The 17,384-nt window shown below is 36.8% G+C and overlaps 1 protein-coding gene across 1 annotated transcript in view; it reads left to right on the forward strand.

The window, feature by feature from the left end:
• Positions 1-669: 669 nt before the first annotated feature.
• The window catches only part of LOC120419996 (cysteinyl leukotriene receptor 1-like), a 36,103-nt gene continuing 19,388 nt past the window's right edge, over positions 670-17,384 (forward strand). The window contains exon 1 of the mRNA XM_039582886.2: positions 670-1,756. Within this exon, the coding sequence (XP_039438820.1) occupies positions 959-1,756 (798 nt within the window). The 5' untranslated portion in view covers positions 670-958. The remainder of the gene's footprint in view (positions 1,757-17,384) is intronic.

A 17,384-nucleotide genomic window follows, 5' to 3' on the forward strand; every position in this document is an offset into this window, starting at 1 on the left:
TTTAGTTTTTAGTTTTTAGTTTTTAGTTTTTAGTTTTTAGTTTTTAGTTTTTAGTTTTTAGTTTTTAGTTTTTAGTTTTTAGTTTTTAGTTTTTAGTTTTTAGTTTTTAGTTTTTAGTTTTTAGTTTTTAGTTTTTAGTTTTTAGTTTTTTTTAGTTTTTAGTTTTTAGTTTTTAGTTTTTAGTTTTTAGTTTTTAGTTTTTAGTTTTTAGTTTTTAGTTTTTAGTTTTTAGTTTTTAGTTTTTAGTTTTTAGTTTTTAGTTTTTAGTTTTTAGTTTTTAGTTTTTAGGTTTTATTTTGCTCGATTTGCTCCTAAGTTACTTAGTTTTTCTGAAATTATGAACATGCGAAAAGCTGATTGGCACAAAAAAGGAAAAACTATCAAAAAATCATTATAATCACGCTTTTATCGAACATCATCCACCGTAGTATTTCATCAATGAAATGAACCGCTCTCATCATGAACTCCCGAACGGGCACTCACGTGAATCCTTCGCCTTCGGCGCACGTTACCATCCTAGCAGCGATTCATTCATTTCGCACGCGTTTTCCCCTCCCTAATCCGGTAAGCGGCAGGCCAAAAGGGACATTCCAGCTCTCTAGCCCGATGTGTCGCTGGTATCAGTGGCCTCGCAGTCTGTCCAGCCCAATCAGTAATCGTTCAGCTATCGTCGCGGTGCCCTCGGCTCTGGCGGGAGAGGCCAATACTTTAGTTTAGGGTTGTGAAAAGCGTCTGGACGTGTCTGGGTTCACGATCGTAGTACAGTGACCGGGTTTAACGTAAAAAGTCCTGGGAGGGGTTGGTGGGATGAAGAGACGGTGCTGCCTCTTGAGATTTTCCGAGTTCTGAACAAACATCGCGCAGATTACGCGGCAGCGTTGTAATTCATTGTCGGTTGGGTGCGAATCTTAAAGTGCTGGTGTACACAAAGAAGAATGTAGAATCGTTGTTTTTAAATATGCAGAGCAATTCAAGTGTCGATGTCTTCTGGGAAGGGGGCTTCCTGCTGCCTTTGGTGCTGTCATCGCCGGAGACGTCGCACCATTTCAAGGCCGGATGGTACTCGACAAGCGAAGATCTGCTGACGTCAGCGGAGCTAAACTCAAGTAGTGTTGTGCTAAAGACCGTCACCACCACTTCCGTGTACTTGGTGACGACGACGACCACCTCCAAAACCGCCGTAAGAGGCGTCAGTGATCGGACTTCTCCCACGGTGGACGTGTCCCAGCGGGATCCAAACTATGACCAGCAAACCTTCCTGCACTACGCGGAAGTGCTCAGTGTGATCAACTTCTACTACGTCCCCGCCCTCGTCCTGTTCGGCAGCATCGGGAACATCCTCTCGGTGCTGGTGTTCTTCAAAACCAAACTCAAGAAACTCTCCTCCTCGTACTACCTGGCCGCGCTCGGACTCAGTGACACGTGCTACCTGTTCGGCCTGTTCGTAACGTGGCTCAACCTGATCGACGTCAAGATCCACACCCTCGAAGTGTACTGCCAGTTCCTGATGTTCCTCAGCAATCTGTGCAGCTTTCTCTCGGTGTGGTTCGTGGTGGCCTTCACGGTGGAACGCTTCATAGCCGTCCTGTACCCCCTGAAGCGGCAAACCATGTGCACCGTCCGGCGTGCCAAGATGGTGATAAGTGCGTTGACGTTGATTGGAGTGTTTATCAGCATGCCGGTGATTTTCTTCGCCTCTCCACTCTACTCGCCCACCATGAATGAAACCATTTGTGATATGCCCGAGGAGTACAAAGTAAGTGCTGCACGAGTGTGATGCCAGGGAAAAAAAGGACATAACCTCGACATGTTGCAAGAATCACAACAGGACATACACTCACGTCCAGTGGTGGTGGTTGCTAACGACGGGCCTGTCGGGTTAATGAAGTTCAGTGCGGAAGGGAATGCTGTGTTGTGTGACTAAGCATACAGAAATAAGGAAGTGCTCACTTTCGTTCACCTGTTACTGTCGAATAATTTATTCTTGGAATTATTTATGTGGACATGAGGCGACGCGATAGGCATGTGATTTTCATGATTTCACGGAAAAAACCTGAGAGAAAATAAATCGGAAATGAATTGAAGCCAAATATTTGAAAACTGACAGCGTTTGTGAATCTGCCTGGCTTTATTTTTGATAATAAAAATTTTCCCAGTGCAGAAAATTTCACAGTAGATTCACTTTCAAACATCGAAAATCGAACCAACAGTTCCGTTTCCTCAATTTCCACAAATTTTAAACTTTAAGAGGTTGTATCTCAGCAGTTAGCAGTCTAGTATACAATGTTTAAGGAATTCTATGGGTCATTTCAGGTCAGTTGTGCAATTTTAGCTTTTGTTTTCAATTCATGAAAATTGTGCTGCATTTAAATCATCATAATCTGATTGCAATCAATTTTAATATCGTCAATAACGTCAGAAATTTTCAATGGTAGATTTAACGAATACAAGGGACCATCCATAAACAACGTGGACATTTTTGTTTTTGAAATACAGACCCCCTGTGGAAAATTGATCAAAATATTGTTTTTGTATGTAGCGTGGACTATCTCTTGTCTCTAGTACAGTCATCTCTCATATTCGGAACAGTTTACAGATCAGCCAATGTTCAAAAAATCATAGAAAATCGATAATTGAACTTAATGATTCGCTTTTATCTTCATTTGAAAGCTTTTCTTGCGATCTTTCGAATGCTGTATCGAACAACCGCAAATTTAAACTTTTATATCAAGTTTTTGAAGAAAAAATTTGACCTTTGAAATCCACAAATTCGTAACACTTTTTTCTTACGGATGTAAACAAACTTTGGATCTCTCCATGAGTACATATTTTTTACAAAATAATGACTTCACGCAGTGGAACCAACGAAACTTAAGCTTGGTTATGTTTTATGAATGGTCTGATAACTTTTTTGTGAAAATATCGGTTAAATTGAGGTGTTCCACAATTGTGGGATGCATAATAAAATCCCACAATTATGGAACAGGCAATTTGGAGGCAGAGTTTTGCTACTCTGGATAAAATAGTCTTGAACTGAAGTTTTTTGTTCAAAAAGTACTTCTTTTACTAGTGAAATAGCAAGAAAATGTCCAAATAAAGGTCCTAAAAAACGTAAAGTCGACAAAAAAGGTGCATTTGCCATGTTATTGACAAATTACCACAAAAGTGTTCCGAATTTGTGTGTGTTCCGAATATGTGGGATGACTGTACATGATGGTTCAAAATCTGATTCCAGAGAGACATGATTTAGAAAAGCTAAACCAACTTTGCAATCGAAAAGTAGTCCACCGATTTTTTTTAAATCAATTGCAGGTGGGTAATTCTCCGCCAACTCACACAGCAGTTGTCCCGACCCCTCTTCGATTTGCGTGAAACTTTGTCCTAAGGGGTAACTTTTGTCCCTGATCACGAATCCGAGGTCCGTTTTTTGATATCTCGTGACGGAGGGGTGGTACGACCCCTTCCATTTCTGAACATGCGAAAAAGAGGTGTTTTTCAATAATTTGCAGCCTGAAACGGTGATGAGATAGAAATTTGGTGTCAAAGGGACTTTTATGTAAAATTAGACGCCCGATTTGATGACGTACTCAGAATTCAGATGAAACGTATTTTTCATCGAAAAAAACACTTAAAAAAGTTTTGAAAATTCTCCCATTTTCCGTTACTCGACTGTAAAAATTTTTGGAATATGATATTTTATGGGAAATTAAATGTACTTTTCGAATCTACATTGACCCAGAAGGGTCATTTTTTCATTTAGAACAAAATTTTTCATTTTAAAATTTCGTGTTTTTTCTAACTTTGCAGGGTTTATTTTTAGAGTGTAACAATGTTCTACAAAGTTGTAGAGCAGACAATTACAAAAATTTTGATATATAGACATAAGGGGTTTGCTTGTAAACATCACGAGTTATCGCGATTTTACGAAAAAAAGTTTTGAAAAAGTTACTTTTTGCGTTTCTCTTTGTTTCGTCGTCCGTGTCTGTCGCGGGTGACCATGAACGGCCATGATCGATGACGACCATTTTTTTCAAAACTGAGTGAGTTGGTAGAGAATTACCCATTCCTAAAAATTAGTTTTGAAAAGCTGCTAAAATTTTCTACAGTTTTCTGAGATACAGTCCCACAAAGAATTCAAATCGATGAAAATAAGTTTTTCTTGGCGTCACCTAATAAGCATGTTATTTTCAACTGACGAAAATCTTCTGAAATAGAAATATTTTCATTATTTTTTGATTTGGTCTTAAATTTGAAATGAGAAAATTTATTTTTTTGTAGACCAATTCAAAAGTTATGCTTAATTTTAAAATGTGATATTATTATAATGGAAAAGATCAGAAAATTTCACAAAAGTTTAATTTTAATTGAAAATTTAACCAAAAATTTCCAAGATGTCGTCAGTAGAAAAAAAGGAGATAATAACATAATATAATTAGGAATGCCTAGAAAAACTTATTTTCATTGATTCTTTGTGAGACTGTATCTCGGAAACTATTTCTCTTATTTAAAAATTCTCAGAGAGAAACCTGTAGGACTTTTTTCAGGTTTTCAAGAATATGTTTTCCTATGAGCTTTTCTTTCAAGAAGTATTTTTAAAATACAAAAAAAGAAGAAGCAAAAACAAAACTGGCTATTACTTGGAAAGTTGAACTTTTCAGCAGTAGTATCTAAAAGTAACTTTTTCAATATTTTTTTCTTAATTGAACGGTGAATTTACCTAACGCATTGAAGTTTGACATAAAATTCAATCCAAAAAGCTTTTTTTCAAAGTTGCAAAAAATCTCGGTTAACCTTGTTGGATAAATGTACGACTCGTGCTGAACAAATCTTCTTTTTGCAACTTGTTGTATTAACTTCTATTAAAGCACCATTCGTCTCCATGAAAGTTTTAAATTGACTTTTCTTTAATGGAGACTAATAGAACGCTTTAAGCTCGTTTTTTATACTCCTCGATGAACACCGCTGCGCTGAAAGATTTGATCCAATTTCCTGAACTGCCTCGGCACGAACCTTCATCTGCCTCTAGTAGGTGATGAAAAATTCATTAAAATCACAACTTCAAGCGTGTTGTTGTCTACAAATCTTTTATTTGCCATGTTCAGCATCATTTAAATCAATGTTGACTGATATTGAATTGTCCTTTTCACCAAAATAAGTGTTTTGAGTTCGACATCTGAAATCAGCCATGGCCACTAGCATTTTCACAACAAAACTGCATTTATATTTTATGATTGAATTAACATTCCAATCATTTTTTGACTGATAATATAACTTGAGCAAGTTTAAGGAACTTTACTAAAATAAAGCGAAGAACTGCTCATTTTCGAGCAAAAATTAGGGGGGTCCAATATAGGACAACGAAAATCCAAACTTTTTCAAAAGTGGACCCCTGTTAATTAAACCTTCAAAAAAACGAAGAAAACTGTGTATTTAAGCAAAAGTTTCTCTTAAACATACAATAAATGTTTGTTGTTATCAACCTAAACGCATTTTTTTTTTCAATTATGAGTATAAATATAGCTGTTTCATGTTAAAAGCACCAAAAATGCTGAAGCCGTAAAAAATATAATTTATCAAAACTTTAGTCAATTGTACTCAACTGAAGCATCATAATTGCAGTTTGAAATGATATTTTATAATAATAAATCAAGAACAAAACTTTTTTTTTAAATAAACATGCGTGATTTTATCAGAAACTGTAAACAAACCATTTATGTAATTAATATGAAAAAATGTGCATCAAATTACTTTTTATAAATTATTTTTATGTTTACAGTGGTTTTTGAATAGTTTTCTCTGATCTTTTTCGGAAATAAATGTGTTTAAATGTCTGTAAGGTTCTTTTGTTGTTTAAAGCCAAATTTGTTAACAAAACATATTTGTTTATGATGAAAAGTGAGCAAAATCCATCTTTTATACACAGCTAAAAAAGTAGTAATCCTGCTGCGTGTAAAAGGCCTGGGTGTAAAATAAATATTGCATTATTTTATACAATTTTATGTAATTTTACACCCTAAAATATGTAACCCATCAGTATGGGAAACCTACTTGACCGAAATGTCAAGCTCATATATGCGTTTATCCGTTCAGCGTGTGGGCTAAGGCGCCAGTCCTCACTGTTGGTGCTGGGTTTGAATCCCGTTGGTTGCAACTTTTTTTTGTGTTTGCAAAAATTGTACATGCAGTGTGTAATATAAAGTGTTTATTTTGACGAAGGTGATGTGCATGCTTTTGCATGCGATTTTACCATCGGATTTTTTGCTGTGTATCTATCATTAGACCTACACCATGCATCAAAACATCAAATATCGGTTAAATTTGGTATAAAAATAACAGTTTGTTTATAGTGGACCCGGGTCCACTATAGGGAAAGGGGGTCTATAACAGGCAAAAAAAAACGTTTTTTTTCAAATGGCTATTTTTCTGCTCATAAACAAATAAACTGACAAATAGTCAAAATTGTTCGAAAGACTTCAGTTTTCATTGTTTTGTACAAAGAGTTATGAAAAAGTGCTTAAAATATTGAAAATTTGTGAAAAATGTGCTTCGGCTCTACTAGGGGGTCCACTGATGGTTAAAATACCCTAGCATGTTGAGATTTACAGTCTTCACTGGTGCGAAAGAAAAGACATAAACCATGTCCCGGGTAATGGCATCCTTTCTCCGGCTGCTGCATACTGTACCCACAGAAAAAAAAACCACAAACTCAACACCATCGTGCTCGGAAGTTGTCCAAAGCAGCAGCATATCGAGTTAATGTAATTCCACCCAGCAAAACGAGTTGAATGGACTGGAACAAATCACGTCCTGCTGAAGGGGGGATCTTGAATATTCAAGTTGGTTTCTTGCCTTTGAGCAACAAGACAGTGGGCGGAAACACTTGTTACTCGAAAATTACTTATTTATACTCTCGGTAATAGGTGACTAGTGACAATCGTGACATTTGAGACGTTTCTCAATTTTTCTTGCATGACGCTTAAGCGAAGTTTCCACGGTTTTCAGAACTCATTAAAATAAATGTATCGACAAATTCTCAGCAAATTTGCTGCTGATGAAATTAAAGCCATTACAGTTAGCTCGAACTGCACATGAATAAGTGATACAAAAGCTTGCTGATGTTGCGCCTCTCGCTGTTGAATGGAAAAATTCTACGAAACGCCTTTTGAGCTCGATGAAAAGCAGATTCTTTTTCCTGACTTGCAAAAAAGCAAAACGATTGACGATATAGGTAGCAAATTGTTACGGCATATAGGCAAACATTGAGCCGAGTGAATCGATGCCATCTTACATTCAACTTGTAGCATCTTAGGTTTTTTTGAGCTTGACTTATTCAGTTCAGTTAAAGATAGTTCTATTAACAGTATCCTGTCAATACTCAACACTTAAAAAAAATCGGCATAAATTGAGCTTCAAACCATAAAGATGTTTATCTTTGAAATGCAAAATTAAATCAAAATTCCTCGAAATCACAGCAATCTCATTAAATCAATATCATAATTAAACGTAAATAGCTAAACCACCTTTGATCATCGTCCATTACCGATGCTCCTGTTTCTCGAAATGGACCCGCGCAGATCCGTCACTTATTCTGCTGCTGCTCTGGGCACATATTTTATGGCAGTAATGAAATTTCATTTTATTGCTTCCGATGTGATGAAAAGGATTCCAGCGTGCTCGGATTGCTGCTGCTGCTGCCAACCGGGAAACCGCTTTCCCTTTTTTTCTGGACTTTGCACAATTTTGAAGACGGGGCTCATCCATGAATCATGAAGTTGATTTTTTCCATGATTTCAAATTTATCCTCCTTTAACAAAATATGTTGCAGTTGGCTCTCTGGCTGTCGATCTTCTCGCTATCAATATTGCTCCAGCTGTCAATAAATTTCTCAGTCCCTTCAAGAAGCATGCTTTGATTTTTCGTTCTATAATTAGATACCTCCCGCTATCGACGGTCCCTTCAATATTGACAACGAGAGAGTCCACTGTTTATTTTTTCCTGCATATTGTAGTTTATGGATAACCCTATATCGTAATTCGAGCTGCCTGGTTGCGCAGCAAAGATTCAAGGAGGAAGAAAATATCCAAATTTAAGGACAGGCCTCGGTTTGGGTGCCATCGATGTGGAATATCAGCTTGATTCGTTTCAATCGACTGCCGAATTGTTCGCACAAGTAGATTGAAACTCAATTATGTATGATGATTTACAAATGATGGCATCGTTATCCATTTAACACTTTTTATCGTACCGTCATCTGGGGTGAATCAGGATAGCTGTTTGTGAAATATATTCAACTCACCGAGACATAACATCATAGCATCTCAAAATTTATAGGGGTCATTCTCCGCCAACTCACACAGCAGTTGGCCCGACCCGATTTCTGTGAAACTTTGTTTTAAGGCGAAACGTTTGGTCCTGGGGACGGTACGATCCCATTCTAAAAATTTTACTAAGGCACGTTTTTCAGTGTATAGCTCGAAACCGTAAAAAATTGATGTAGTACTAATAATGCTGATAAAACAAATTTTTCACATAAAAAAGTTTTAAAACCCCTTCCACTCCCGTTATCTAACAGTCAAAATTCGAGAGACATGTAATTTTATGGGAAATTGAATGTACTTTTAAAATTTGCAATAACCCTTTCTATCTTTTAATTTAGATTATTATTTTTTTTCATTTAAAAATTACATGTTTTTTTAACTATGTAGGGTTACTATTTAAAGTATTCCAAAGTTTTATGTAGATGTAGAGCACAAAAAAAAAGGTATAAACGTAAGGGGTTGCATGTATTTTTCACGAGTTTTAAGAATTGTACTAGAAGTATTTGAAAAAGTGATGATTTTGACCATTTTTTATTAGTTTTATTCCCTAAAACTCAATCGTGTGCGTTTGAAAGTATATTTTTTCGGAATGTTCATCAAATATTGCATAAGAAGGACTCTTTGTAAGCATGTTGTGGCTCGTGCTTTGCTTGAATCTGGGATTTTTTTTAAAGAACAAATCAGATACTGCCGCTCATCATAAACATTTATGTTTTTGTTAGATCCCTTTATTCTTGCAATAAACGAGACACAACAATCGTCCAAAGGACCCTTCTTATGCAAAATTTGTTGAACTTTCCCAAAAATATACATTCAAAAATATACGATTTAGTTTCAGTCCAGATTGCAAAATTAAGTGGAAAATTGATTTTCCGTAAAATGGTGAAGTTTTGGAGCTTTGGTGTCTTCAGATGAGTTGTTGCATATAGAAAGGGGCAACTTTTGATTTGGTTCAAAATTAGCGTGGTTCACGATTAGGGTGATTTTAAAAATCTAACTTTTCAGGAATATTTTTAGGATTTTTTTTTCTTGTAGAAAGTTGTTGGGCTTGCCAATCCAAGCAACTTTGTCCAAGACACCAAAATTTTATCCCGTAATCTACGCCTTCTACGACCAAATTTTAGAAAAGGATCTGAGCAAACCTTCAAAAATCAATTTTTTGAATGTGGCAATTCAGGGTTGAGTTTTAGAGAAATGTGGTAGTAGGGGCACTTTTAGAGCTCTAAAAAACAAACATTTTTATTTTTTGACAAGGGTCAAAAGTTACAGCAGAGGAGCGGCCGTGGCTGACTGGTTACGGTGTTCGCTTTGTAAGCGAATGGTTCTGGGTTCGATTCCCATCTGCTCCCAACGAGAAAGTTAAGAACACATAAATTTGAAATGATGAATATGAACGAAAAATCAAAAGTCGCTCGAGGCGGGGTTCGATCCCCCGTCCTTTGGGTTGGTAAGCAAAAATGCTAACCACTAGGCCATGACGACTTGGTGAGCGTGGACTGGAATTAGGAATACTGTTACAGAGAGCGAGTTGTGGCGCTATAACCACGGCAAAAAGTGTCCAGGGCATTCGTGGAAATACAATGTCCCATCCCAGAGGGTCCCGGAGTACCAAACCTTCTTAGCATGGTGCTCCCAACGAATACAACCAAATCTCGGAGCGTATGGTGGTGTGTCCCCACGCTTCTTCCTCCCCTGTCGATTCAGAATTGTGTTGTTGTTCGAACACTCTGTGCTCAAACTCAACCCAATTACGAGTCATCTCTGCGATACGGCTTTACGCAGTAGGCCTGGCCGCTTTAACGCTTGTGATGTTTCAATGCATTCTAATGTAATGGCGCACTGCAAATGTTAATAAATGACAAGAAGAGTGCTAGGCGTCATCTAACCTAAGGCACTCTCCAGGATCCCTTCGAAAGATTGGCTGCGCTAGGGTCTGATTAGATTAGATTAGATTAGAAGGGTCAAAAGTTACAGCGATTTTAAGGTAAAAAAGATGCAAATTTAAAACTTAAATATCTCGAAAAGGCGTAAGCCAAATTTTAAGCGCCAGGTTGTATTTGAAAGAGAAGATCCAGCACTACAAACGCTGAAAAAATCTCAGGAGTGTTTCTAATCTAATCTAATCTAATCTAACCCTAGCGCAGCCAGTCTTTCGAGGGCATCCTGGAAAATGCCTTAGGTTGATTAACGCCTAGCATCCTCTTGTCATTATTAACAATTGCAGTGCCCAATGCAATAAATTGCTTTGAAACATCACAAACGTTAAAGCGGCCAGGCCAACTGCGTAAAGTTTACCGCAAAGATGATTCTTTGAATTGGATTGAGTTTGAACACGAATGTTCAAACAACAACACATTTCTGAATCGACAGGGGAGGAAGAAACGTGGGGATCCCCCGCTCACGTTCCTGTTTGTTTAGGCAAATTATCGTTGGGAGCCACCATGCTAAGAAGTTTTGGTGCTCCGGGACCCTCGAGGATGGGACACTGTATTTCCACAAATGCCCTGGACACTATTTGCCGTGGTTATAGCGCCACAACTCGCTCGCTGAAAAAATCTCAGGAGTGTTTTTCTTTATACTCGAGATATTTCATTTGAAAAAGTATAATTTTCAAGGGAAAACCTTATGGGACCACCCTAACGAATTTCGAAAATTGTCCAAATATATGTTTTTCCATGTAATTTTGCCCGCTGAATCTGAATCTGCCCGCAGAATTGACCCAAATTGTCGAAAAACCGGGTTTTGGTCATATTTTGGGTTTAAATGATAATTTTACATGGAAACTTAAAATATGACCAAAAACCGATATTTTGACACTTTAGCTTAATTTCAGAGATTTTTTCAGCGTTTGTGCTAGCGCCCTTTCCAATGCAACATGGCGCTTTAAGTTTGGTCTGCGCCTTTTCGAGATATTTAAGTTTTTTAATACCTTGGAAATTGTTTCAGCTCTTAGAAGCTCTGAAAAGGTGCTTTTCTTCAAAAATATTCTTAAATTGCAAAAAGTGGTAATTATTTGAAAACTTTCGCCCTATTATGCCTTTAATTTCAAAACGTCCCACTTAATCAAAAAATGTACAAAGTTGTTGTTGTGTGTGTGTGTGTGCAACCAACCAAACGGGACCACGCGGCCGCTTCCTACAAATTGAGTTGTTTCCATGTATTTTTAGATCTACATTCTATACATGCAAATAACTCGCATAGGCATTTGGAAGGTGTTAGCTCTGCCGAGCTTCGGTGACCCATTTCTACGCTGGCTAGCCGAGCGCGAGGTATCTCAGCTTTTATCGACAAGCCCCGCCCTGAAGAACGTTTGCACCAATCAGGTTCAAACGTTATTTAGAACTTCCGAACCCTTGTCAAATGGACAAGGACCCAGTTCGTATATAGTTTGATAGTAACAGTATTCCTAGTTCCAGTTATAGCTCACTAAGTCGCGATGGCCTAGTGGTTAGCATTTTTGCTTTCCAATCCAAAGGACGGGGGATCGAACCCCGATTCGGGCGACTTTGATTTTACGTTCATGTTCAGAGTTTCAAGATTTATATTTCCTATACTTTCTCGTTGGGAGCAGATGGGAATCGAACCCAGAACCATTCGCTTAGTAAGCGAACACCGTAACCAGTCAGCCACGGCCGCTCCCTAAAATGTACAAAGTTGTTGTTGGTTGCAAATTTATCTTAACAATATGTTTGTTTTTTTTCAAAAATATTTTTTTTCTTCAAAAAATCCTTTCTCGGTACTAGATTATGCACCATTCTTAACTCTAGTGCATAAGGTGCATTTTTTAATTCCCTCAAATATAAAAAAACAAAATTTAAAAATATGTGTTTTGGAAATTTAATTTTTAGTTTTTAGTACTTAAAGAAAATAATCGATTTTTTTTTCCGTGTGCCCATTTGTCATGTATGGTGGCAGTGCGTGGCCGAATGGATACGCTGTCCACTTTGTAAGCGGATGATTCTGGGTTCGATTCCCATCTGCTCCAACCTTCCATCGGATGAGGAAGTAAAATGTCGGTCCCGGCCTTGGTTGTTAGGCCGTTAAGTCATTCCAGGTGTAGGAGTCGTCTCCATGCCATAAGTACAAACTACACACCAAACCAAGCCTACTCCGGTGGAATCGCTGGCGACGGTTGGACTCGCAATCCAAAGTTCGTCAGTTCAAACACTGGGGTGGAAGGTTCCTTGGAGTAGAAAGAGGTTTGGGTGCTCTCCCCATTCAAGCCTTCGGACTCCTAGGTTCGAGCAGAAACTTGCAATAGAGACCACAAAAGACCCGGGGGTCGTTAATGTGGATAGTTTGATTTTGATTTGTTATGTATGGAAATCCAAAGAAGTCGATATGGGAAACTAGGAGAATTACTCAGCTGCGCCACCCTAATTTTCCATACAACCAAATTCAAGTATTTTTGAGTTATTAAAAAGTTTAAATCTGGACAATACTGGTTGTTCCAAATCTGTTAATTATACTTCAAAAAACATATCCTTTGAAAAAAAGGGTTAAATTCTTATTGACACTTGATCCAAAGTTTAATGTTCTTTTAAGTGCCATTTAACTTTTTATAAGTCTTACTTACCGCAACTAATCGTCTGAAAACAGTATGACAGTTAATTAAATTTTCGCTCTCTTGACATTCTTGCGTTGGAAGTGGTTTTGTGGCAAATGGATCCCTCTTAATTCCATTTGTGTGGTCGTGGTGGTTTTTTTCTTCTTTTGGCTCAATTAAGGTCCTGAAAACAGAGCTTTTGAAAGGCAAAAATAAAAAGAAAAGTGGCCACACATACACAGGTTTCTCCCCTTTCAAGGCCACAACCACAACAATAAATACTGGGGTGGTTTCGGTTACGTTCGACATGAGTGTGTGGCAAAAGTGTTCATCAAGCTCTTCAAACGAGCTCAACTCGTTTTATAACCGAGAGCTTTTCCTGTCAGTCAACATCAAACAGGTTACAGGTTTCCCTGTATTTTTTTTCTCTTTTCTTTCTTTCTGGGTGTGCAAATTTGCGGTAGCACACATACACTACACAGTTTCGTTTTACGTGGTTTGGCGCTGGGTTTAATTATTTCAATAAGCTTACCGAGCTTGAAAAAAAAATACATTTATATTTTTTTGGTTCTAATCACAACAACTACGTTCTTGTTGAATAAAAAACGAGAAGTACAGCGAAAGAGAAGAACAATTTTCCCTCACTTTCCAAAATTGATTCTGCGAAAATCTGCCTCAAGTACCTCTCCAAAATCTATTACAGTCGGGGCCATTCCCCTGGAGCTTTGATAAGCAATTCTGCTTCAACCTTTTTTGAAGATTTATTCATTTAGGGTGGCGGTGAAGCCAAAAATATATCGCACAGGAACAGAGCCAATTCGAAATCTTTGTCCAATATACTTTCAGACTGGACGATTTGGGTTTGATTTATAATAACATATGGTAATCAGAGTTAAGTATATTGATTGAGAATTTACGATTAAAAAGGATTTTCTTGGGATTTTTAATCCTAAAAAGGGAGTAGAATCACGTAGAATGTAGCACCCTTTTTTTCAAAATAGTTAATTGTTTAAGCCGCTAAAATTTCCCACATAACTGAATGGGATTTGCTACACCTAGCACAGAAAAAAATGGTAACGGTTTTGCGGGATTACAACTGGCAATAAAACTTTTCATCAGTTTTTGTTTGATTTAACTTGTTGACATATTCAAATTTTCAAGCTTCAAAATTCATTTTTTTTACTTTGTTCCCAGAGAAACTTTGTGTTGGTGATCAGTGAAGCCAGTTTGGAAAAAAGGGCGGATCTTTTAATGTTATATAAATTTGACTCATTATTCATACCATCAGACTTATGTGCTTACAACTTATGATAGGGTAGTCAGATCTCGATCTTTTGGGCTCGTTGGAAAGGTCTTTTGATTATCTATCCAAAGAAATGTTGCATGATAGACCCGGACAACGTTTTCACCAAAATATCTAAGATTCTGCCTCGTAAAGTGCGTAAATAATACTGCATATAACTTTTGATAGGGTTGTCAGATCTTCAGTATTTTGAACTCATTGGAAAGGTCTTTTGAATACCTTTCTAAAGATGTGTAACATTGTGAGGTTTCTTTCAAAAACCACCCTTTTTAAAATCTTCCGGACTTTTGCTGAAATCGTTTTTTTAGCATAACTTTTGATGTACTTAACTAAACTTTATAATTTTCAATAGCGACTTATGGGACCCCAAGACGGATCGAATGAGACCAAAACAGACAAAATCGGTTGAGTCAGTGCCAAGATAATCCAGTGCAATTTTTTTTAATCAACATCCCACCACACACACAGACTTATGCTTTGACTCTGAGTCGATATGTATACGTGAAGGTGGGTTTGGGAGGTCAAATGAAGAATTTCATTTGTCGAGTGATTTTATAGCCTTTCCTTAGTGAGGTGAGGAAGGCAAAACGGCAGAGTTTTTGAATGTATTTTTTGTTTTTTTTTTTCGATGAAAAATACGTTTTTTCGGAATTCTGAGTACGCCATCAAATCGTCCAATTTTACATACAAGTCCCTTTGACATTAAATTTCAAAATCATCACCATTTCAGGCTGCAAATTTTTGAAAAACATATCTTTTTTCGCATGTTCAAAAATTGACGGGATCGTACCGCCCCTTTGTCACGGGATATCAAAGAACGGACCTCGGATTCGTGATCAGGGACAAAAGTTTCCCCTTTAGGACGAAGTTTAGGACGAAAATCGAAGAGGGGTCATGGCAACTTTTCCCGATTTCGTGTGAGTTGGCGAACTCATACTAAATTGGAAAAAAGTTGCCCCGAACCCTCTTCGATTTGCGTGAAACTTCGTTGTATGGGTAATGTTGGTCCCTGATCACGAATCCAAGGTCAATTTTTTAATATCTCGTCAGCTGTGTGCTATCTTGTGACAACGACCATTTAGTACTATTCGAGAAAATCGATTTTTAAAGTTTGATGATACATATTTTCAAAACTATGAATGGTATAGCAAAACCTTTTGAAGCAATCGGTTCGTATACTATCGCTTAACAAACGCTCCAAGTTTCAACTAATTTGGTTACACCAGTTAAAAGATACAGTAAATTATGTAATCAAAAATCTGAAAAGCACGTGCACAAGTGTGTTTCGAAAGTAAAATTGTACTACGTGTCACAAGTGTGCACAGAATTCCCATACAAACTAAAATAGACATAAATCAATATAGAGGTGGGCAAAACCGCTCTTTTTTAGGAGCCGCTCATTTTCGTTCGCTCATTAAAAAGAGCCGCTCTTTTGAACGGCTCTTTCGCTCTTTTTCATAATTTGGATGAAATGGTTTTTTTTTTAAGAATCGTGTGATTTTACTAGTTATTTCACATTGGACTTTTATCAATTATTTTATAAAAAAAATAAAACTGAAAATGAAAAGATCCTTGAAAAAAAAGGTCTTAGTGTTCTCTATGTCAAAATTTCTACTCGAACCTAATCATTCGAGTAATTGAATAGCATCCAAACTTAAATCTAGGATGCTGGAAAAATTGCTATTAATATTAAAATAGCGTTTATTTCTGCAAGAATTGAACTAATGCTGATATTTTATTTGGAGAAAATATGCTGTGAACTCATTTCTATATTTTGATTTAATCGATAAAGTCTATAAACGCTAAATTTTAATCGGATAAAAGGATTTATTTTTTTCCAAAATCTCTAAACTATTCAATAGATTTTTGGTAATATTTTACTAATTATGCAATTTGAAATGCTCCAATTTGTATTCCGTTAATACTTTAATGTACAATCAGTTGTACAATGAAAAGTTTTTTTTTCATTTTGTTTAGAAAATCATTTACTTTTGGGATTATTTTTTGGAAGCATTGAAATATTTGAAATTTGCATTTTCAATTCTCAAAAACAAGTTTCATACCTCAGTTTTTGGGAAATTCAATAAATTATATTTTAACAAAACCCATGCCATCTTGAACCGATTTTTTCATATGACCGGTGTTTAAAAAAGAACCGCGGTTCTTTTTTTCGTGAGCCACGGTTCGTTCGCTCTTTTCTGTGAACCGGCTCTTTGAGTGGCTCGCTCTTTATTTGCCCACCTCTAAATCAATAGTTTAACCGACTTAATCAGTATATTTTCAAAAACAAAAGATTGTATTGCTTTTAGAAAGTGTGTATCAACATAAATTTATGAAAAACAAGACAAATTTTCCACATTTTCCAACAACATGTATGACGTGTCACAAGTGTGCACGATCATTTTGATGATAAATTGGTCTATGTCACAAGTGTGCATTGCGATATCCGGGAAACGGAAGCGAGTTTCCAAAATCGGGTTAAAGCATCTTGTAGTGTTGGTTAAGTATAGCAAAACGTCATCATTAACTCATTTTCGACCAAAATGGTCTATGTCACAAGATAGCACACAGCTGACGATCTTGTGACGGAGAAACGGTACGGACCCTTTTTTATTTCGAAACTTAAAAAAAGACGTGTGTTTCAATAATTTGTAGCTTGAAATGGTGATGATTTGGAAACTTGGCGTCAATATGATTTTTGTGTAAAATTGGCCCAACTTGACTTTTCATCAAAAAAACACAAAAACAGTTTTGAAACCACTGCCATTATTTTTAAATGAATTGCCTAAACTTTTTATCAAGAATTGCGAAAAATGGACCTCGGATTCGTGATCAAGGACCAAGATTTTCCCTTAGGCCAAAGTTTCACGCAAATTGAAGAGGGGTCGGGGAAACTGCTGTTTGAGCTCCACGAGAATTACATTGGACATCATGAAGTTTTGCCATTTTTTTTCAAGATTTTTTTTATTTGGATGAGCTTTGTCTTATGCAAACTCTGTGTCAACAGAAGCCATTATGGATAATTGGTTTTTCCTTACACGTCTCCATAAAATGTTCAGATCTTATCTTACAAAATGGGCATGCGAGTGTTTGCATGTGTGTCTTGATAAGGACTTTTCTGATCATTTTGAAGTGCAAAATCACATTTGCAATCGAAAATGACCTACATATTGTTTTGCCCAACAAGGAAATAGATAATTATTATGTTAAAATCATC

The sequence above is a fragment of the Culex pipiens genome, chromosome 3 (genome assembly GCF_016801865.2).
Source record: "Culex pipiens pallens isolate TS chromosome 3, TS_CPP_V2, whole genome shotgun sequence".
In the NCBI taxonomy this organism is placed as follows: Eukaryota; Metazoa; Arthropoda; class Insecta; order Diptera; family Culicidae; genus Culex; species Culex pipiens.